The 22365-nt window shown below is 53.0% G+C and overlaps 2 protein-coding genes across 2 annotated transcripts; one reads left to right on the forward strand and one right to left on the reverse strand.

The window, feature by feature from the left end:
* Positions 1–18168: 18168 nt before the first annotated feature.
* Positions 18169–18975, forward strand: BDZ83DRAFT_748261 (uncharacterized protein; the record flags this gene model as incomplete). Its single annotated transcript, XM_060513587.1, has 1 exon — positions 18169–18975. One exon carries the CDS (start codon positions 18169–18171, stop codon positions 18973–18975), a length of 807 nt encoding a protein of 268 aa, XP_060369558.1.
* Positions 18976–21150: 2175 nt separating this feature from the next.
* Positions 21151–21656, reverse strand: BDZ83DRAFT_34092 (uncharacterized protein). Its single transcript, XM_060502456.1, has one exon. It carries the CDS (start codon positions 21585–21587, stop codon positions 21243–21245), a length of 345 nt encoding a protein of 114 aa, XP_060369559.1. The 5' UTR covers positions 21588–21656; the 3' UTR covers positions 21151–21242.
* Positions 21657–22365: the final 709 nt, after the last annotated feature.

Here is a 22365-nt window from a genome sequence, read left to right on the forward strand (position 1 = left end):
TTCTTATTTTGCCCAACTTTCTTGTTTCCCTAATCTCTCTCACACCCGACACATTCGTGGTGCTCATAGTCTCATTCTCTACTAATATAACGCAAAGCTCTGTATCCGTATACTTGCTGTATGCGTGAGTGAACCAGGTGGGCCGTTGGAATGAGCTGTCTGTCTGCATTTCTCATTCGATAGAATCAAAGCCATGCAACGCAGGCTCTTCGCCCATACGCAAACTAAAAGACGGGAGCCATGCCGTGTGGCTAGCCATGCCGCAACCCTCTTCATGGATGAATAGAGCTCGTTGCTGCCACGAGGCAGACTGATCATGGTGGTGCCGCCTGCATGCATGTCCCTCCGTGGCCGTCGCTCACCGGCTGCTGTCCATCGTCCGCTAACACACTGTCTGCAAGGTCCCTTTTTTTTCTCTTTTGGTCTATTAACCCGATGATGAGACCTTATTCCTGTGAGGTTGTTTGTTTGAGTTGTTTCTAGAACTTGACAGGTCCCGTCTCTTCCCTTCCCCTTCGCCCACTTCCCCTTCGCCCACCCGGAAAAACGCCTTTCCCTGACGGTTGACGAGGTGGACCAATAGCTTGTCGTCATTGTACCTGGACGGTGTTCTAGATTCTATCCGTAATAAGGGTTTTGTATCCGTATCGTATTACCGTACAGACGTGAGAGATATGGAGAGAGAAGGTACGGAGCATGAATGGACCGGTTGAAAGAGATATCCACCACCAAGTCCCGCTGGACGGCGGCCCATTGCAGTGAAAAGAAGAAGGTGTCGTGTGGGGACCTTGCCCCCAATGGAGGGACTCCATTCCACCGCACTCCCCCCTCTAGAAAGCACATATGCCGTGGCTCCATCTTCACCCCTCACCATCCGGGACGGAGTGACGGAGAACGGAGGTGAGAGACAACTCTCTCACTCTCACTCTCACTCTCACTCTCACATGAGAGCTCATCTCATCCTCACATCTCGAAAGACATCCCTCATTCACTCACTCACCCACTTACTTATCGGTACACTCATACTCACACTCACAGCCATCAATACCCCTATCCAATCAACATCGCATTTTAAACTGCACATGCGAGCAATGAAATACAGTACTCCGTACCTAGCCACACCTCAAAAGTTGTATACCTTACCCTTGCTCACCATTACCCCCCCTTGGTTTTCCTCAAATCAACGCCCAGGGGGGGAGGGGGCTCCTGGACCTGGTCCCCTCACTTTTTGCCATGTGCCCTGCCTGCGCCTTCGCCATGAGGCACGGCGCCTCCCATTCCCATCAACTCCTCACTCAATCACACCTCACCCTACCCAAAAGGTGTGTGCCGCTCTCTGGCTACCTTACCCCAGTCACGCCTTACGCAGCATGTCGTAGGGATTGTTCTATCATATCTCGCCGCGCTGCCGCAACCGCAACCGCAACCGCACCTGGCCTTATTGCAGAACTCCCGACTGTGCGCCGCCGCCGCCGCCGCACGCCGCACGTCGTATTGCCTCCGTCCTCCCCTTCCCTTACCTTACCCCTGGTCGATGCCGTAGGTATCCATCGGACCATCTCTCTTTTCCTAGGGCTCCTTGTCCCGAATCACCCCCTGGAGTCCTGGCTGTGTGTGTGACCCCGTTCCCTCACATCCTTGCCTCATCTTTTCGAAGGAAATAGGCTTTCTTCTGATATCAATGGAGTTGAGATGTGCGGTGTGCTGAGATTCGCGGCCTTCGGGGCTGGAACCATGGCCTGGCTATGTCCATCCATATGGGGGTGGTGGGCAAGGGGAGAAAGGGGGCCTAATTCAACGCGTGAGGAAAAAAAGGTGAGGTCGTGAATGGACGATGGACAGGTCGGTAGGGATTATCATGTGCTCCCCCCCCCTCCTTATGGTGGGTAGGGAACAGGGAGCCATGCAGGTGTTCCTCAACCTCCATCGCGCCTAGCTCCATCAAAAGCCGTTGCCTACAGTGTGAACTGGGTGAGAGGGGGACGATTGCAAAGAAAAGACGATTTTGTGAACAGCCGCGAGCCTTTCCGTCTTTTCTATTGCCGTGCGGCTGTGTCCAATGTGTGGTTTATTTTTATTCTTCAACAACCGATCGTTTACGTTCACCTAGGGTGACCGGGGAATTACTGTATGGGAAAGAAACGCAAGCCGCGGTGTATACTACCACAAATGGTTTAACTTGGCACTATGGACAGTTCCCCGAAAAGATGTGAAAGCCTCGCGAGATCGAAAGAAACGTCACGATGCCATGTGGTCAATGTGATTACGGACATTCCGCTGGCCTTCTTGTCGGACCAAGTGGATCACTACTCTAGCTCCCGAACCCCGTTGGGAAAAATAGTTGGCCGCCGTTGCGTGCACCGACATCACATCAGCAATTATCAATCTCTGGCTAACGACAAAAACCCGTCTACCTGGTCGGCGCCGTCATCCCCTTGAACCCACATCGCTCTCTGTCTCCGACAGCAAGTGGGCTCCGTGTTTTGACGTTAATTTGCCTCCTTTCTTCTTGTCTATTCTATCCTTCCTCTTACAAGCTACGAGAGTATAATACAAACATAGATGCCAAAGAGTCATGAACCCTCGCAGGATCCGATAATTCTGCTCTCTTGTTCTTCGATCAATCTTTGCTGCCCACTGACATGTTGTCATGTAAGTCTGAGTTTCTCTTCCCTCCCGTGACCCGTCTTCCGATATCGACTTCCGATATTTCGATTCGGAAGACGGACGTATGGCCGAGGTATCAAAAAGAGACGCAGGGACACGTCCGTTCAACTCTCATCGTTCCATCCAAGGAACGACGTTGTCCCCTTCTTAACCTTTTTTTGTCTTTTCTTTTTTGCTTCCGCCCGTTTGTATGTACCAGTCCTACTCCAACAAGAACCAGGTACAGAGAGTAGCCACCACGGCTTGGTTCCCGTTTTGATCGGATGCGACGGGCAGAACATCTGCCATGTCATTACATCCGGCCGCGCCTAAGTGCGCTGAAAGGTTACCATGCGTATACCTCGCCCTTACTCCTCATGCGTCCAGCCCCCAAAAGGCAAGACAGAAAGGACCACCTATGGGCGATCAAAAGGGGAAAAAGGGCAGATATACCTCGCAGGTACGGTGTTACAGAGTGTGTCGCAACCCATCAAGCCCTGCCAATCGAATTGTACGGATACTCCCTCTCGCCCAATGGCCGGAAAGACTTGGCATTAGCATAGTCTGATAAGGACAAGCCGATCATGTGCTGGACCACTGTTTGGCAACGACATATATCCCAGAATGGGCTCGCAAGCAGCCGTTGAGAAGGTAAATGCTGTGGCGCATTATTAGAAAGCCTCTCCCGCTTCCTAACAGGGCTTGACTTTGGTACTATATCGCAGCCTATAGTATGCAGTATCTATCTCGCCATTGAAATGCACAAAGACAATGTGTGAATGAGTTATCACCTGCAGGCCAATGCATCTATGATGTTCCCTTTCACAGGAGGCCCAGGAAGGGGCGCAATATGATACGATTTACATACGCCGTACGACCTTGCGATATCGGGACTTTCATGCTTCCAAGCCCACAAGGCACACTACCTCTGTCGGTGCCTGCCGCCGCCGCTCCATGTAATGGACGTCCATCCTATGTTGATATGCCTCGCTCTGATGTCAGAAGGCTTTGGGCAGGGCCTAGGCCCCCGGGTAAGGCACCTTCTGCCTTTGGGAATACTCGGGAAACGGGCGTCTGAGATGCCGATGAACTGGATGGGTGGGTGGACGGATAGGGGACGAGGGGGGAGCGATCTAAGCACGCACGGCACAAGGCAGCACCTGCGGGGCAACCAACGGGGAAGATAGACCAAAGAAAGTTGAGAGGTTAAGAGAGGTCACCTAAGTAGGCACCTTCGGAAGACATGGCCAAGAGGGTGTATGAGGTGCCGCGGGCATGTTACTGTGAATGCGGCCAGGCAGGCAACGTGCGGGTTCTTTCGCCGTCTGATATCTGGTTCTAAACTCTGATGACTCCCGCCATATCGGCTCCAGGAAGGAAAGTGCCTTGTTAAGTGACGACTGTTGAACTCTGTGAGGATTGGCTTGGCAACACGAGGACTGGTAGGTTGAGCTATACTAGCCAGCCCTAAACTATCTCTCATAATAGGAATACACGACGTGGGGTTGATTCTTTGGTTGCGAAAATGAGCGGGGCGTAGGATAGTAGAGAGAGAGAGGCGTTGTCAAGACATGTGCATCTATGATCCGTGAAGCTAAGGTTGAGAAAGGGGGCTAGGCTAGGCGGGCTTGGAAATCGGGACATGAGCGTGTATTTCGAAGAAGCGAGAGAGTCCATAGCTTCGACTATGTCGGGCTCGCAGATAGATACACTACAAAACCGGTCATCTAACTGGCACAGTGAGGATACTGATTGCGGGTAGACGAACACGTTCAGACTCCATGGAGCGGGATCCAGAAACTGGGAAACGTCGTGCGGCGGGTAGTCCCACCGGTGGATGAGGCTGGGGGGAAGGAGGGCCTAGAGGGGGACGTTGAAAAGGCGGTGATGATGATGTTTTGATGCGAATACGCTGTGCAGCGCCCGCCAGCCCACTTGGGCACCTGAGATCGCACGCTGCGCAGCGAGAGCGAGCGAACAAGAGGTGTCTTTGGCTGACGACGCCGTCGGGTTACCGTAAAGGGTCGAGGTTGATAGTCCATGCTGCTACCGATTGTGGTGTTAATTGGATGCTTGAGGACGGGCCAAAGTGGATATTGAGTGGGAATGAGTTGAGGTCCTTGAGGATTGGGAAGAGGGCGAAAGAAGGTACTTGCGAGAGAGCGGGGGCTTCGCACTCTTGACACTGTGTACATGCTGCTTCGGCAAAAAAATAAAAAATAAAAAAAAAGGTAGAAGAAAAGAATCGACAAGAGTCGTGCAGAAACAAAACCGGGTGGCTCCAATCTCATGGCTCCCATGTGTCGCTGGATGATCCAGGCAGGTACCCAGATCTATTGGCCAATGACGGCGAGGAAAGTGGTGAAGAGGTGGATACGACATGGGTACGAGGCAAGATGCCTTTCGAGTACTCCGCATGTACAAGGTGGCGAGGCGGTGGAAGGCAGGCAGTAACGAGTACCTACCTCCTGCCCCCCATGAACGCAGGGAGGTGCGGAAAGGAAAGAGGATTGAGAAACAGAGAGACAAGCTTAACGCAGCCTGGCACGCCTGGCAGGCAGGAGCAACTGCTCTTCCGCCGGCCGCCGTTGTCTCTCTGTGCCTCCGTTTCTTTCCATCCTTCCCAGCTATTTCCGTTGCGCGCGAGTGCCTGAACACCTCATTACATAAGCACCAAAACATGGGGCCAAGATCTGGAACAAGACCATCCGTTCCGCACTTTAGGTATCCCACCGGCACTTTACTGAGGTGCGTAAGTGGTCTGCTCCTACGCTTGACGTTGCTAATGTCAGATGTACCTCAGGTTTCCCCCGGTTCCGTAATCCTATACGCGATAGTAGTGTAGCGAGTGAAAGTGTATTTGCTGGGTCTGCACCGTTTATTCCCATTCCTTCGAAGTAATGCGATGGTTGACATTACCTCAAGTTCCTTGTCCGCAGTGTGTTCCGAGGTAAGGTAGGTATTACCTGACTGTAAGTACACGGAGAAGGAACTTGAGAACCACCTGCACTGCGCCATCGTGCAAAAAAAGAGACGGGTGGATCTTCCAAACGGAGGTACACCGTACCTACTCCGTACATCAAGCCCGGTATCCGCCAATGAGGCATGGGTTATGGGGCCGCACCTGGAAGTCTCACCACCAGGCCGAACAGATCGGCGCATGGCCTCAGGGATCCTTCCCACCAAGCCAAGCTGTTTTGGGCCCGCACCTTCCCTGCAGCCACGCAGTGGATCCAGATGGGCCCGCGTCTTTCTTTGGCAGCGTCACGTTGCTGCCACGCAGAGCCACCACACCCCCTGCTTCTTCCTGCCCTGGGTACTGGTCCTGCCACCTGCCGCCCCTCCCCTCATTTCCCCTTCAATCCTTTTTGGTTGCCATCTTACCCACTTACCAAACGCTGCTACTCCATATTCCCTACGGATACGCAGGCTTCAGGCTCAGCTCTTTTTTTTTTTTTTTTTTTCGACACAACCACGTTCTCGACGCACCAAGGTCGGGATGCTCGTCGCTCATTGATCGTCACCATGCAGGACATCCAAACCCAAAATCGCCCACGCCACCTCCAGTCCTCCACCGGGTCCCCTACACAGTACACTACTACTCCGTAAGAATACCACAGTAATTACCTTACTACATCGTGGCACATCCTACGGTACCCGTAACTAGGTAATCTTTCTTTCTCACTCACCTGCTGACTGATTAAAGGAAGCTCCGGCACCCCCAGCCGACCGGCACCCTCGTAACAATCGACACGCGCTATGCCCATTGACATTCTGCCCAAGCACAGCGTCACAGCATCCTAAGATACACTACCTCGCGTTAGTGTACGAAAACTTCTTTGGCTTCCGCACCCGTCCCATCACTTCACCTCAACGGGCTGGTGCGGGAAGCCCAATACGCATCCAACGTCATCCAATGTTTCGTCGGCACTGGCATGGTCAACCAAGACTGACAGAGACTGTCGGAGTCAGAGCATCTATACCATTGCTGCGATGCAGTACTCGTATCTGTGAGCCTCTGTTTCTTGACGGATACTTCACCTCGAATCCACCTCACTGGGCCACAAAGGCGGCGTTTTCCCCGTCGGCGATTCAGGATGCCTGAAACAACCTGACGGCAATCGAAAGAGGTACTGCCACAATACTGAAGGTGAACCACGACAAACGCAAAATAACAGAAAACACAATTCAATCGGCAATCTTCTTCGGCAATCCATCTCGGATGTTGCACTACATTTTCTTCTTCAACACTCTCGTCACGGTCGCGCAAATTGTAACACATTTGCTCGTGCACAGCCACACGCACTCTGCTGTTGACAAAGGGGCCAACATAACAGCCTTCTTAGCGGCACCACTTTGACAAACCCAACCTCACGGTACACTATCTTGACACCATAGAGAAGCTCACTATCGTACAGTTCAACGGTCCGCATAGATCATGTGCATTCGATACCTTCCCTGCCCCGCTGCTACGCTTTTTCAGTCTCACACATGTTCGGATACGCTGAGCTGGCTGATGGGCGTGTGCCCAAGTACCCGCGGACGCGACCTCGAGATGCTCCGTACAAGTAGACTTCGGAGTCACCGTAATGATGGAGGAGCTGCCAGATGGACCCTCCGTGGCTCGTTATTTCCGACAAAGTTGCTTTGGTGCCTTGGTCCCTGGACGCCGATCCTTACCCCCTTGGCAGTCAGAGCCGTGCATCCCCCAAAACGCCCACTCGAACGCCGGCTGCCAACCAGGCCTACCTTTCCAGGTGACTAACAAAGGATAGATGGAACGCTAGGCAATAAGCGCAGCCTCTCCAGGCTCATCTACAGCTTAGCGCTTTGGTACAGAAGGCATCTTTGACTCCACGATCTCGTCCAATCAGCATCGCTAGGCTACATGGGACACCAATGTGTCCATCATCTCTCACAGCAAGCTTTGGCCCCTCCGCCTTGCAGATACTCAAGGGAACATCAATAACAAGGCGCTTCAGGCTATTCGAACTTCGGTAGTGACCGGTCGATAACTAGCTCTTCACAGCCTACGAATTGCAGCTATGGTGCCATAATCATGCACGCTTCCTCACGACCCCTTATGCCGACTACAGCCTACCCAGGTACAAACCCTGCTGAACCTATAACTTGGCTCGGCTGCTTGTCTACCGGCCCGCTACATATCAGCACATCCTGTAGCGACAAGCCACGCGGTGACAGCACAGAGACAACGGATGCTACGGATAGGTTCGCTCCAAGACTGAGGTGGCCTATCGTTTCTGTGATATCAGGGTTGGTGGGGTCCAAGGATACTTGCAGTCTTGCACCGCTGCCTCATGTCCACATTGGAGTTCCGCACAAGTAACGTCCAACCTTCTAGAAGCCTTCGTGGAAACACGAGCTAAACACCCCCAGGTCGTGCAGGGGTCGATGACTGCGGTTTGATTCAAGCTGGATGGGTCTCACCTCTCAAAGTCCCATAACGGAGGTGAAGGCAACCAGGCAACCTTGCTGTGGAATATCACAATGACGACGAAAAAGGAAGATGGGTCCTGATTACAATGAGCCAGTTCGACGCCTTATCCCGTTCAGCCCTTTGTGGAAGCCGGGACTTCTAACCTTCGCTTCAGCCGACCTTGCTATCTCTTGGTTTCAAACGTCTGACGTTTCGCTCGTTGACCTCCCGCGTGTCCCTGATGTGGATGCGAACCAAATTTTGGCAGCGATTGGGCAGCCAAAACTTCTGCACTGCTGCAGTACACGAACCTTACACTCTTTCTGCATCCACGTCGGATTTCAGATCAAACGAAAGCCCGCGGACGCCCGGCGCAACGGATTAAGTCTGTTATGCCCGCAGCATACCATCAGAAGTTGGAGATGCCAAAGGCAGCTAAACATGCAAGGCATGGTGGTTGCTAGACCACTAATCGATCTCGGCTTGTTTCTTCCCTCGCAGCGCATTATCGCGAGCAACAGATTTGTGTATGTAGAATGCACCCACTCATCTGTCTGATTGATCCCAGACTGAGCGGACTTGCGGATACCGTTTCCTGTTTCATCCACAATGAACAACGTCGCGGTGCTACTAGACGAGCCTCGCTGCCAAGAGCATACATCGCTGTAGCAGCCCATTTGCCAGACGCTGGTAGAGCGCAATCAGCGACTTTGCGTCAAAGATAGGTTTACAAGTTGAAGGCTGCTAGCACGGGTCAGATTTCGTTGGGGGTGCTCCCTGTTCAGGGGGCTACCCATGATAGGTCACTACACCAATCTTCAAGCAATATCGCGGCGTGAGGTTCGGATACCTCTACCCATTTCGCTTTCCCAGGCCCTATGGGTCGCGGCACTGTACACCAAGCTCAATACGGTGAAGAGAAGAAGTCAACACCTGCCAAAGTGCGGCTTGCGGGCCGAGATTCCTAACACAGTGCCAGCACAGCTGCTCAGTCATCATTACTTTGCAATATTCGTCACGATTCGCCTATCCGACCAGCGCTCCGCATTTTGGCCCATACTGTTCGCTGTAAACCATTTTCGCGCTTGAACCTGGCGAGAACGCCATCCTTGGGGCAGGCTTTCGGCAACAATATGTGGCCCCAACGAGTTCGTACCATCAAGCCAGAAGTTCGCATTGACGATTTGACATACTTCCTTCCAACAGCAGCCTGAATGATGAAATGTGGAGAGACCTGGCGGCGCCATGTGGCGCTCACTCAACACGTGTCGAATCTCGTGGCTAATCAGCTGGAAGCCGTTTCAGAGGCATCTGAGACGGGCTGGCGATTGGAGGCTGGAAGGAAAAAGCAAACAAAAAAGGGACAGATCAAAGACATGGCTCATTGTCTGCGGGGCCGACAGGGGTTGCTACGAAGCTACCCGACTTGACACCTCGTGTGGCCCGGAGCTGATGCTCACAAACAGGTGCGTACGGCTGATCCTGCATTACGAAAAGACTCAACGGCCTAGCTCAGGGCTAGCGATCTTGGGCGTCGATCGTCCCATCACCAAAGCAATCATCAAGTTTTCCTCAGTCATAGCACTATCGATTATCCCAAGAAAATGGCGAGCTGTTCGCATTTGACTGGTCGACCCAATGCCAGCACGACAAGTTGTAGTCCTCCATGGGCCGTTGGAAACCCCCACAATGCGTCAATTTCCACAGACTTGAGGAAAAGCGTTACTGTAACACTGCGCGCGTGGGTGGCAGCTGTAGTTGCTAGTCAAGGAAAATCTCCCGCGACTGACAGGGAGAAGGCCGCATAAATTACTCTGGATCAAACAATCCCCACCTCCTCCTTTGCATCACGCGCATATTCATATGGATTGTATGCTAGGGGGAGCGAGAAGCAGCCACGATGGAGTCGCGAGATCATACGATGGGTGCCCAGCGGTTGGAGATGCCCTGCCTCTCCTCAGTTTGCTCACCCCCCTCCTCCTTTATTTCCACGTGGATATCTCGTGAGGGGCTTCTGCAATTTCTTCTCCCGTTTCTGCCGTCAATCCGGATGCGGGGTGGCTTCCGTCATTCTGCAGCCACACGTGTGTTGAGAAGGCTTATCTCGAACGGTTGGTTTCTTCTTGCCGTTGTTTATTCGTTGGGGGTCAACCCTGAGAGTCTGGCGAGCTCCCGTACTTTGTATCCATGACGCTACAAATACAGCTTCATCGTCTAGCAAGCGTGCGACCTGGTGCGGGTTAGCCGGCATCTCGGCGCGTCAGACTCATCGACGGCACAGGGGAAACGTTTACTGCGACTTTGGGTATGGCTAGTCTCGACAGCGCCAATATCAAGGTCAATTATACGGATATTGCGCAAGAGTCATGTTACAGTAAACTTTGCGCGCAAGCCCTTCCACATTCATGTCAAAGAGCTTACTGGTGCCGTGCACCCATCGGGCGTCAAAACAGTTCGTCTCGTCGACCACAAACCCTGTTCACCACACGAATCTATTGATAAGCGCGCGATCCCGCTTCTACGAAGCGAGACAACCTGCCATCGACTTGCAGATGTCAAAAGTGCAAGTGCCCCAACTATCCCGGTCTTCACTTCTCGGCTGAATGGTATGCACGATCGAACGCCTCGATTCATTTCCAACTGCCATACTCTGCCTTTAGCGGCTGTTGAGAACGACGCGAATGTCAAATCAGCTCGCGACACTGCTTCTTGGTGCAGCGAGTACAGGCATGAACTGCACGATGCATTTCTTGGCCCGCCAAACGGTAGCAAACACTACATACTCCGTACACTGTGGGAAGTTTGAAGCAAAAGACAAAATTCAGAAACCGATGCCAGATTCGGGCTGGCTCGGTCTCAGTGGTGGAGATTGCCACGTGGCTAGGCAAGCCACACGGAAATTCGAACACGATGTCTCCAGGGCCCTGGTCAAAAGGAGGATTTGGGGATGGGCTGGGGGGCTTGCCGGGCACACCTGGGGTTAGGCTGGTACGCTGGCACATGGCAGGCTGGGCTCAAAAAAAAAAAAAAAAAAGAAAGGGCAGAGAGCTGACGCTGCTTACTCCGTACTGAGACGAAGAGTCGTTGACTATGTACAAGGGGGGCCAGCAGCTGACGATTCTCAACGACCTGTCTTCCCCCAAGTCAATCATTGTCACCGAGACCTCGTCCGGTTGACCAATAACTACCTTACCTATCATCCATTATGTGCGGATATAATATCAACATGGCGGGTACGCTCTCCAACGACCAACCGGTTGGGTTTGAAGCCATTGGATTTCACTAGATTGAACTGGAGCGGAACTGCTCAACCTCTTCAGGAGCCGTCGCCAATCTCACGCGGTGCGGCTGGCCACCGGCTACCGGCTCGGCCGATCAAGCGTGAAACCAGGGAAGCCGCGCAGGAAGGGAATAAAGACAGGGTGCGGCAACGGCAAATCGGAGGCGGCTTGCTTTCCTCGCACTTGATGATGCATGCCCACGGATGCTGCTAGATTGCAGACCCGATAGGAAATCGCGGGACCAATATCTCCAATGCCACATGGCAAGGGACCGGGAGCTCCCTTGCCATCTTTGTCACGCCTGAGATCGGTAGTTCAAGCGGCCGTTTCCCTTTTCCTTGGCTTTGAAGAGCAAAGCTGCACATCTCATGCCACACAACTCCCCCGCGCGCGCGCGTTCGTCTTCGTCTCTTCCCGGCATTGAGGAGTTAATAGCGGTATCTAATCTCCTCCTTGTAAGCTTGGGACCGGGAAAGGGGCAAACAAGCTTGAAGGATGCAGTTTGCAATAGTGCCGCCCTCTCCGGCCAGGGAGACTCTAGAGATGACTAGCCTGGTCCCTTGCCATACGGAATTCGGGAAACAGAGACGTCCATGGAATTCAGCGACAACGACAATGACAGACCTTAGGACTTCTAGTTGATGGCACAGTGCCTTATTGGCCGTGGTTTACGTATCCGATACACAGGTGTCAATGAGACACGCAGGAGAATGGTTTGGGAAAGCTCGAGCATTTTTGCGGCTCGATAGCCAATGATGCCATCCAAACAAACGTATCGCATAATAACTCTGTCTTGGGATGCCACGAGTTACGACTTTGCTTTTTTCCACTTTCCCCCTGCCACGTCGGGGAGACTCCCGGGCCAGCGAGAGAGAAACATGAAAAGGCAAATTAGGCTCTTCTCAGCTTTGCAGAAGGTCGAGACGATGGATGTTGTCCTCGCTACCGCCTAAAGGAGAGAACACATCGTAACCCACCTCAGGTTGTCAGGACACCGGGTCCATCATCGCTTCTTCCTGTGAGCAAAACCAACATGGATACAGTCAATCATGGATTCTGAAGGTTCGAAACCTATTTCCTTTTGCGGCCCTGGATCAGTCAACACCGCCTTTTCAACCCCGTCTGTCCCCGCTCCCGGTTCGTGACAACCGGATCCAGAGGTGGTTACACACCCCCATGGCCCATGTCAATATCCGTACGTATCCCATAGGTAGCACACAGTCCAGTCCCTGGGTTGCGGTTTTGAAGTACCGAATTCACACACTCTCTCTCCCTGTCTCTCACCGCATGGCTGTCGCCTCCGTACGGATACACCAGACGAAAGCAAGGGAGGGTACGGATAGGGCACCGGCTTTCTCGGCGGGCTTCTAGGCGATCGGCACCCCTCCGTCGTACGACACGACGACGGATATTTGGGCTCACCCTCCCCACTGTCCACAGCCTCCCTCCGAGACTGGATAGGCAAGGAGATTATGACATGCCATGGTATAATGGAACTCTCGTACACGGTACATCAGTGCCGATATATGGGTGTCGCGTCGCCAGCAAAGAGGGAGCGAGAGAGCCTGCAAGACGTGGGGTTCGTCCACCTTGAACCGCCCGACCTCATTTCCCAGACTTGTTTGAACTTGGTTGCCGGCATCCTTGTGTACTACTAGGCTCTCTGAGCTCCATTCGGGGACCAGAAGGGGTTTCGTTTCATTGAAGAAGGCTCAGAAATTGCCAATTGGGGGTGACGGTAAAAGAAGGGGGGATTCGGGAAGGCTAGAAGGGGCTTTTCATCACGCGCTCATGATCTCATCCGAGAACCCGCATTTACGTGGCTCCCGAGCCCCCCGTCAGGTCCTCCCGTCAAAGGCCTGTCAGGAAGGGAAAGGCTCAAGGGACGGTTCTATCCAAGTTCTAGAATGCCATTAGAAGGTTGAGCTTAATCCCACGGCAACCAGGGGGGGGGGCAGAAGAAATCTCCCATTCTCCAAGGGGATTACTGCCACAGCTCAGGGTTTTGTCATTCCTTTTTTTAATTAGGAAACCAAAAGTTGCGAGCGCGCACGCAAAGCTACCGAGCCATCAGCCGTGGCTAACGGCAACGGGAGCCCACTCCCATTACCAACTAGCGGGACGGTTTGTTGACTACCAATCTCTTTGGTGAGATTACAGCCTCTCATCCATGTTTGGTCTCGCGGAGCTGCTTGTTGCTGTATTGTTACAACGGCTTATACTAAGACCCGGCAGACATACGAACAGGCCGAGAATGAATTGCAACATCAAGAGCCTGGTGGGCGGCTCCTCGTCCCGCCTCAAATTCGCTTTTCCCCCTTCCCCAGCCTCGTCCGATTCGAAAAGACCCAAGTTGGGATGGGCTTCTCTTTTCAGCCTGTTCAGCGGCATCTCGTGATATTTGACCCGATTATGGGGTAACAAGAGTGTTTATGCAACGGAAGCTGAGCCCTCGCAGCAAGTGCCATGAAGCAAACGGTTTGCCGGTGGGTTGGGCTGGGGAGAAGAGAGGGGGAGGCTTCGTTTGCTTTGTTTCGATAAAGAATATGCCGTTCTTGTCTTACATTTCCGAACATTCTTTGATGGTTTCTCACTGTGTGTGTTGTGACACACAATGCTATACTATGATAGTTCATTTTTGACTACCCCGTTTCCGGCTCAGTCTCTGTTTTGCCTCTCTCTCTCCCCCCTCTTTCTTCCTTTGGCGGCTGCTTTTTTGGACTAAATAGAAATATGAGAGTAGTCTTTCGCTAATGATGGACAGTATCACGCTTCTGGACTTTCCCACCAGTATCTTGAATCATAACAGGATGCAGCAGCTACCCGGGAAACCGAACAGAGGAATGTTGTGGCTTTCCGTTGGGAGCCACGTTGTGTCCTGTCCTGCATCTTCCACGTGGCCGGCAGATATTCTTCTCTCCGTCCTTCCGTATCACCGTCGATGTTGTGGATGCCACCATAATGCTTTCCAACCAATGGATGGTAAGATTCCATCCTCCTTTGCCCCCTTCGCGAGTAGGAACACATACACGCACACACACACACACACACACACACATATGGGCGAGATTTCTCCCACGCTCGTGGCTTGAAGCCATGTGGTGCTTGAGTCTCACAATGGAACACAAACAAAGTCTTGTCTGTGGCGAACTACCTAGGTAGTCCACGGCGTCGCTGCTTGACAGCTTACTGGAGGGCGAAGAGCCACGCCATTGCCATGTCATGCCTATAGACTGGGCAAAGACAGGTTGTCCGCTCTTCTGGGTGCGAGCTAAACGTGCCGTGGCATCCACGCATCCTGGGTCAGCTGCTAACCCCCCCTTTTTCTCCTTGTCCGTCTTCGAGGAGACGGCTTTTGGCGTTTGGACCAAGAGATTCACTTGAGACCCATCAAATTAACACTCCTTGCTATCCTACGTACCTATTAGGATAAGTCCTTCTGGACCGGGGCATGAGAACCGCAGTCCCGGGTTTGAAAATTGTGTTTTGCTTCTAGACTAGAGGTAGTTGACAGCGGCGGCGGTTATCAGAGTCCAGACCAGCGTAGCACAGATGGGCTCTTGTCTGTGTTGGGTATACATTACATTAGCCTCGGCTGCCCGCCAGAAGGGGGGAAAGATACTAAAACCGCATGCTTGGTTATAGGCTAGCTGCATCGTGCCCGTTCTGACCTGCTGTTTCTTGCGCTGCTTGATACACTTTACAGCCTCTATGGCCTGATTATCTGATCCCATGTAGGTACTCACAGACAGAGACGTTCACGTGGCGCAGGGAAATGGGAGAAAGGCGAACTTGTCCGGATTCCGTGTCGTGCGTGTGTAGCGGGCAGCGAAGTCCGCCGTCTGATCGAGATGCCGGGAACTCTGGTGGCACGCGCGTGCATGCTCTCCGGATTTAGGTTCAATGTCCTTTTTCCTGCACGTTTTGCCCAATCGGAGAAAGGAAAGCTGAACGGCAGAGGCATTCTAGGGGTTCCGATCTAGAGAGACGTTCTCTCTCCAAGTCTCAGGCTGTCTCCCCTTCTGCCTATCCCTTTACGCCCCTTCTCTGAGATGCCGTTCGATTTGCGTATGAATCCGTACGGTTGCCGAACAAGCACCGGATCGACAGCACCAGTGATTTGCTTGATCAGCAAAAGCCGGGGTGTGTGACTGTGTGCCTAGGTGTGTGTTTGTGCGTGTGTGCGGAGAAAGCCAAAAAAAAAAACAAGGAGATGCCCCGGATCTCTAAGCAATGCGACGATAGCCACACTTCCCATTCGCATGGCCCGTGACCGCTCTTTTTTAACCCTCCCTTTTTGTTTTTTTCCTGTCTGCCGGGACCAGCGTTACCCGCAGGTTCATTTCACGTTGCTCTTTTCGTAATCGGCGGATCGGCAGTTCAATGTGGGAAAAAGAAGGGGCCCCACGCATCGGGGCTGGTATGGACTCCATGTAGGAAAGAAAGCTATTGTTCTCGGTCGAAGCCTCGAAGAAGAAACGAACTAAGGTAGTGCGTTGTATCCCGAACTGCGTAGAAAGACGAGCAGAAAACAAGAGAGAAAAAAACCGAAGTCCTTTTCTCCGTACGCTACGTTTCTTAGCGTCCAAGTTGTCGGTCATCTTCCGTACCGTGGGGGGAGGAGAAGGGGGATGAACGAACTACCAGTACCACCACCACACTGTGGCCCGTCAAACTTGTCAAGTCCTATCTCGAACGAGTCTTTGCCGCACCATGTTGCCGGATTATCTGCCCTGCAACGTTGGACGACAGCTTAGCTAGCGCTGTCTCTTCCCCCTTTCTCTCAGGAACGTCCGAGCATTTGCGGCAGACTTTGTAGACGCCATGAAGAATCGAGCGGCGGGCGGCCGAGGCCGTGAACCCTTGGCGGAATCCATTCCGATCATTTCCAATCGCCGGTTCGGCCGCCGGCGACATCATCGATTAAAACCCCGGGGGGGAGGTGGGGTTCGGTTCTTCCATTCGTAGAAGCAAGCCACGGTTTTGGACGTACTGCAGAGTTCCGACGATGACATGTCGTGACTGACTCGACCAGGTGGCAAAAAGAAAAAAAAACCCAAAAGGCGAAGGATTGGGGAGAAGAAGCACGGGTAAAGGTGGAGGACTGGTACAACAGCTTGAACCCAGGAGACGAGGAGAGCGGTAGAAAAGATCGTCCCCACATTCCGAAACCGAACAAAACGAAGCCGACGCCGACGGTGTATACGATCGACCCTTTGCAGGATTCGCCCCGGCCGGCGCATCGTCGACATCGGCCGGGTCCCTCCCCTCCCCCGATTTCCCCAGAGCCCCGCCGGACGCCAACATCGTTGCTCTCCTGCGGCTCAGACTACGCTTCCCGAGTGAGAGAACGAAGGAGGGGCAAACCGGCGGGCGTGCGTTTGCCATACATACGAGACGACGGCGGACGCACGAAACATTTGGATTGCCGGGCGGTTACCGAGAATCTCAAGCCAGCCAAGACCCTTTCTTTAATGCCGTTCTTCTTCGTGTAGTATGGCAAGGATGTAGGCCTTTCCGCTCTCTTTTTTGTTGTGTATCTCTTTGCTGTGTTGGCGTGATGATCCTGCACGCACATCTCGAGTAAGACGTGCACTTACATACATGCTGTTGCAATCAGTACACATCCATGACATACAAGCACGCACACGGGACGGGATGCTAGTTACTACTGCTACTATTGCCTACTCCCCTGAGCTACAGTAGACGCAGCCGAGAAACGGCACGTCAAACTATGATTGGTATCATCGAGACTTCGACGCTACGCTGCGTGGAAGCAGCTGGGACCCTCGGACCCTTGGGATGCAACTTGGACTCCAAGAGGTCTTCACGTTGCCTTTCTCTGCGTCTTTCTTATTCCTCCCGATGACGTACGGGTAATGCTCAGCCGCCCCTTTTACACGCCTTGAAGGGGGGAAGGGGGCAAGGTGGGCAAGTCGAGGAAACCGCAAGAAACATAATCCCGCCTCAGAACCACAGGCCAAGGCTGCGAGGGTGAAGCTTGAGCCAAGCAAGTCCAAAGTCAATCTGGGGGTTTCGTTCATAGGTCAGAGAGGAGGGGGGAGGGGGCTGTCTCAATGCTTCACCGTGCACCGCCCGCCCAACCAGCGTCCCAAGTGAGGCTCAGCGAAGGAGCAGAAGAAAGTATGGACGGAAGGGCGGGAGTGGCTGAACGGACGGGGAGAATGGGTTCGGTATGCGCGGGCAACGTCGTTCACCTTTCGACGGGAGCTTCGGCGTGTTAGCCAGCATCTCCAGCCCTGCCAACCTTTCTTTCACCAACCCCGCGTGTGTGTGTGTGCGTTGTCACCAACATTCCGTCTTCGCCGGTTCGTCGATTTCTCACTGGCGTTTAACGACGAAGAAGGTCCCGCCCATGCTTATCCGGGGCCTCCGCATACGTACGCTCAAGTGCGAGATCCGTCGTGCTCGTCATACGTCGTCGAAAGCTGGACGTTGAGTGCATCCTGCCCTGAGCGTCATCTGGTGCCGAGTCAGTAGGGGGCTCCAGTTTGGTTGTTTGATACAGATTCGCTTTCCCCCCTCCATCCCCCCCCCCTTCGACGTCACTTGATCTTTGCGGCCCAACGTACGCGTTTACCCTACCCTATCAAGAAAAGGGTAAGTCACCAATAGCTGTCCTTTGACAAAGGCCTGCGGCGACCTTATTCCTCCTTCTCCCCTTGGATCGCATATACCCCCATCAAAGATGTTATCCTCCAAAGTATACTCTCCGCCAGAATTGGAGCGTCCGGCTCTGCAGCTGCAGGAGCTTCAGAGCTGCAGAAGCAACATAACCAGCAGATGCAGGAGGTGCAACAGCAACAGCACCAGCAACAGCAGCGACAGCAACGACCGCTAGGCGTAACAGGACTGGGAGGTCTTGCGCAAGGAGTAGAAGCAGCAGAGTCGACGACCCTCAACAACGGCGGCGAGCGTCCTGTTCGGGAGTTCAACTACAACGGACGAGTCCGCAACAGTGAACGAGCCAGCGTCCGAGCAAGCTCTGGCGTCCTTGGTCGACAACACCCTCACCGTAGCTCCTTTTCCATCTATTCCAACTATTCGTCCTATTCTTCCTCATCAGACGGAGGAGGAGGAGGCGGGGGCGGGGGAGGAGGGGCCCGAGGCTCGGTTCCAACTGGCGCCGGAGCTGGAGGGGCAGCACCACCATTGCACCCACCGCCGCTACCACGTCAACCGACGCCGACCCCATACACGGCGCAACAGCCGCGGCGTATCCCCATGATGGAGATGGTTACGCCGCAGGCGCCGGGGACGGCGGGCACCGCTGGCACCGCTAACACGGCCGGGACGGACGCCACCGCCGTCGCCGGGACCGAGGAGTCGGTGAAGCGGCAGCCCTCGCAGCAGCAAGTGCGGCACCCGCCACCGACGTACGCCCCGTCGCAGGATCCGTATAGTCGTGTGAGGTTCGCGGACGAGGAGCGGAGGCGGGAGGAGGCGGCGGCGGCGAGGGCTAGGGCGGGCCATCCTTCTGGGCAAATCGATATGGCGCAGATCGCGGGCGGGCATAGCATGCGTGCCCTCTGGGTGTTTGCGTGTTGTGCCTTCTTCTGGTACCGGTGTTTGATGGACGAGGACTTTTGACTCTGCCTCCACGGTTCTGTTCAACATGGACTCTCTTTTCTTCATTCTTCTTTCCTTTGCTCTCACTCTCATCAGGATTTCCTTCTTTTCTTCTCTCCCATCCACCTTGTTCAGTACTCATCCTATCCGTTACCTCGGCTCGGGGGCGATATTATAGAGGTTGTCCTCTCTAGTGGACAATGGATCGCGCTCGGCTTGCGATACAAACTGGTCGCTGACTCCAGGCCGTGGATATCCGTGCTACTTTCCTTTTTACACCTTTCTTTACCCGGCGCTTGATGTCGATGACGAAACGAACGGTCGAGCTCAATGACGGTGTCTTTGATGACCAGTAAGATACTCACTGGAGGCTCAAGAGGGGGGGAAAGAACGAAGTCGTGGCGACATGATGATGATGATTTAGAAACGCCAAGAAAATGACAAGGTGGGAAACAGCGATGAACAAGAGAAGGACGGAACGCAAACACGAACGACAAGGCAACAATGGCAACAGGATTATATATACACACACAGAAATGATAAGACGACCAACAGGAATACTGGGGGCAAAGGTATCCGCTCAAGAAATATAAAAAGAAGCTGGAATACCGGGAGTTATGGGAAAGGATGGCTGATTCAGGGGACATATGGGATCTGCTTATGATATAGATCGACTGTACTTGTACCACACAGTGTACTTTTTCGTCTTCTCCGCTTGCAAGCTTATCAAAGAAGTTGACTGACTTGCACCTTGAGTTCCAAAGAAGTGTGGACGAGCATGACGACGACGATGATTTGATATAAGTCCGGCCATTCGATATCGCGCACGCAATCGGCCGTCCCTTGTCCCTGTTCATCCCAGTTTCTGGTGAGATTGAGGGAGGGGTAAAAACAAGAGAGCGGGACAGGCATCCCGAAAAAAAACGGGCTGGTAGAGGTACACGGCGAGCATACTTGCCGTCCTACAGAGTTTCCTTCTTCCTTGCCTTCCTCACGACGAGAAGGGGGCGTGAACATTTGGCTGGGTTTGGGTTGCGGTTAGGTTCCCGTCCAACGGCTCACCGTTCATCGGTCCTCTTTTCCCTCATCATTTCTTGGCGGGAAGAAAAACCTCCGATTGGAACCAGAACAAAAACTTGGGATCAATAGGTTCATGCTAATGCATGGTCGTTGTATGGTATGTATCGTGTCGCAGGAAAATGGGGAAGAGGGGTAAATAACAGAGACAGAAGAAAAGAAAAAAAAGGCGGGACCCTTGCTTTGCTTCCCGCTCTCTTGATGCGCAGGAATCACGGAGAATTTTCGAGACAAGTTTTGAGGAGACGTTGATGTCACGCTGATGTCGGCGCTCCGGCATCGAGTTTGTCCATATTGACGCCGAATTTCTGGGGCAATCTGGTGCATGATATCCGCATGCTTGGCTCACAAATACCTCTCTTTCCTTCAAGAAGAGGTATGCGTGGTGGGGTTGGTGATGTCGTCTCATGATCATCATCAGAAGAGAAAATGCTCCCTTTTGATCGGATCTGGCTTTTCGAATCCCAAAGATTCGGCACACAACAACCAAAATATGAGTGAACTCAAGATTCGACGCTCATCACCTGTCACAAGAATACTGCAGCCGCAAGGGAAATTGGTGTACGGACAGGACCTGCACGTTGCTCGGCCAGGACGATATAACTACGCTCTCAGCTTTTATTGCGAAGCAACCAGCCGCTATCTGATAACATGGACTTCTGTCTCCAAGTTGCCCTGCGTAACATGAATTGATGTTCGGCTGACAGAACGATTCACCCACAACTTGCGCTGTCTCGCGAAGCCTGGTCCTAGACACCTAGCAACGCCCAACAGCAAATGCCGATGACCACAACTCCACCCTCGGTCCTCAACAAGAGAAGTGGTCCGTCAACTCTGTTATACGGCCATGGAAGTAGACACCATGATGTCTTGTTGGCTCCCTTGTGATATGAACCAGCCAGGTAAAGCGATTGTAGCAGAGGGTAAGATTGTTCGGCTCAAGAATCTTCGTATCAGCAAGTGAAAGAGAAACGTCAATCAGCAGGGAAACTTCTACGAGACTTGGCTTCACTCGGACGTTGTACAGCCTGCTTATTCTTCACAAATCATCTATTCTTTCGTGCGTCTGAGCTGTGCTATGAGTCTAGAGTAGAACTTCAATGATACTTGGGGCAGGAAGCTGGGCATATTGTCGCTTCATCACAGGGTATGTCCTATCCGCCCCTCAACCTCCTTTATAATCCCAAACGCCTCAGCACCTCTGTCCTTACCTACTCAATCAGCCCAGGATCATCACTTTTCGTAAGCCACTCGAGCCGATCCATCCAAAATCCCCACCGTTGGAGACACATGATGGGCGGACCCTCGTACAGAACCCCCTGATATGCTATCGTTTCCTCCGTCAATCCGCTCTCGTACTCTGGCATCTCGGGATAGCCAACGTTCTCCCGCGCCCACCGGAGGAGAGACCTTGCGCTCTGACGGATCCGTTCAAAGGCGACGCGCAGCCGGCACTCTGCGACCGCCGGAATGGGGCTCGGCTCCTCCTCAAGCGCCGAACGCAATACGTCCATTGCTTGCGTGTGAAGGCACAAGACGCCCATTCCTAGTAACATAGAGCCGAACCTGTTGATGTTGCGCCATTCTTGTGCGTCTTTTGAGGAGAAGCTTTCTGTTGTCGCTTCTTGGGTTGGGTATTATCTCGCGTTAGGCCTTCAGGTCCGCACGCAGCCTAGTCCCTCTTGACGAGGGACGATAGTGGTTCAATGGCAACTTACCACTCAAAGAAGCCTCAACGGCCGTGTAAAATAATGGCAGGTCTTTCCAAACCCGTTGTCTGTCTCCTTCATTCTGTCAATTTTCAAATAGTAAGTCATTTTGGTCCAGTTTTGGATGCTCATCGGGTAGCGAAATACACTTACACCCCGGATGTCGATTTCACCTTTCGCACATTGCTTCAATGCTAACAGGATGTTGATAAGATGATTTTGCGTCTCTCTTGTCACGTCAGAACTGGTAGCAGTATCTGTTATGAGGCTCCAAATGACATAGAAGTAGCCTTTCGCCTCTTTGCGCTGTTCTAGAGGAGGGCACAGTTCATCCAAGTAAGATGCAGCCGCTGAAGCTGTCTCCCAACTGGTCGCTCGAATGTCGCGGGCTGGGATATCGAGAACTTGGGCCTCAATATTTGAGAGATCCAGTTTATTCAACAGTTCTAGTCGGAGCAAAGGGTTATGTACATTTGTCGTTCTCTCTTTCAGATTATCGAATCGCGGCTGGCTTTGATGGATGCCAAGGCAAATAAGGTTTCGAGTCTCCGAGGCAGTACCTGAACGGAGGTATCTGAACGGAGTGTAGAGTTCAAAACAGTTCGAGGAATTAATATGCCTCACG

This window comes from Colletotrichum acutatum (assembly GCF_030867785.1).
Source record: "Colletotrichum acutatum strain CBS 112980 chromosome Unknown BDZ83scaffold_11, whole genome shotgun sequence".
Lineage (NCBI taxonomy): Eukaryota > Fungi > Ascomycota > Sordariomycetes > Glomerellales > Glomerellaceae > Colletotrichum > Colletotrichum acutatum.

Coding starts and splice junctions, on each gene's coding strand:
- BDZ83DRAFT_34092 (XM_060502456.1), bottom strand. CDS start 21,587: ATGTTACTAGGAATGGGCGTCTTGTGCCTTCACACGCAAGCAATGGAC.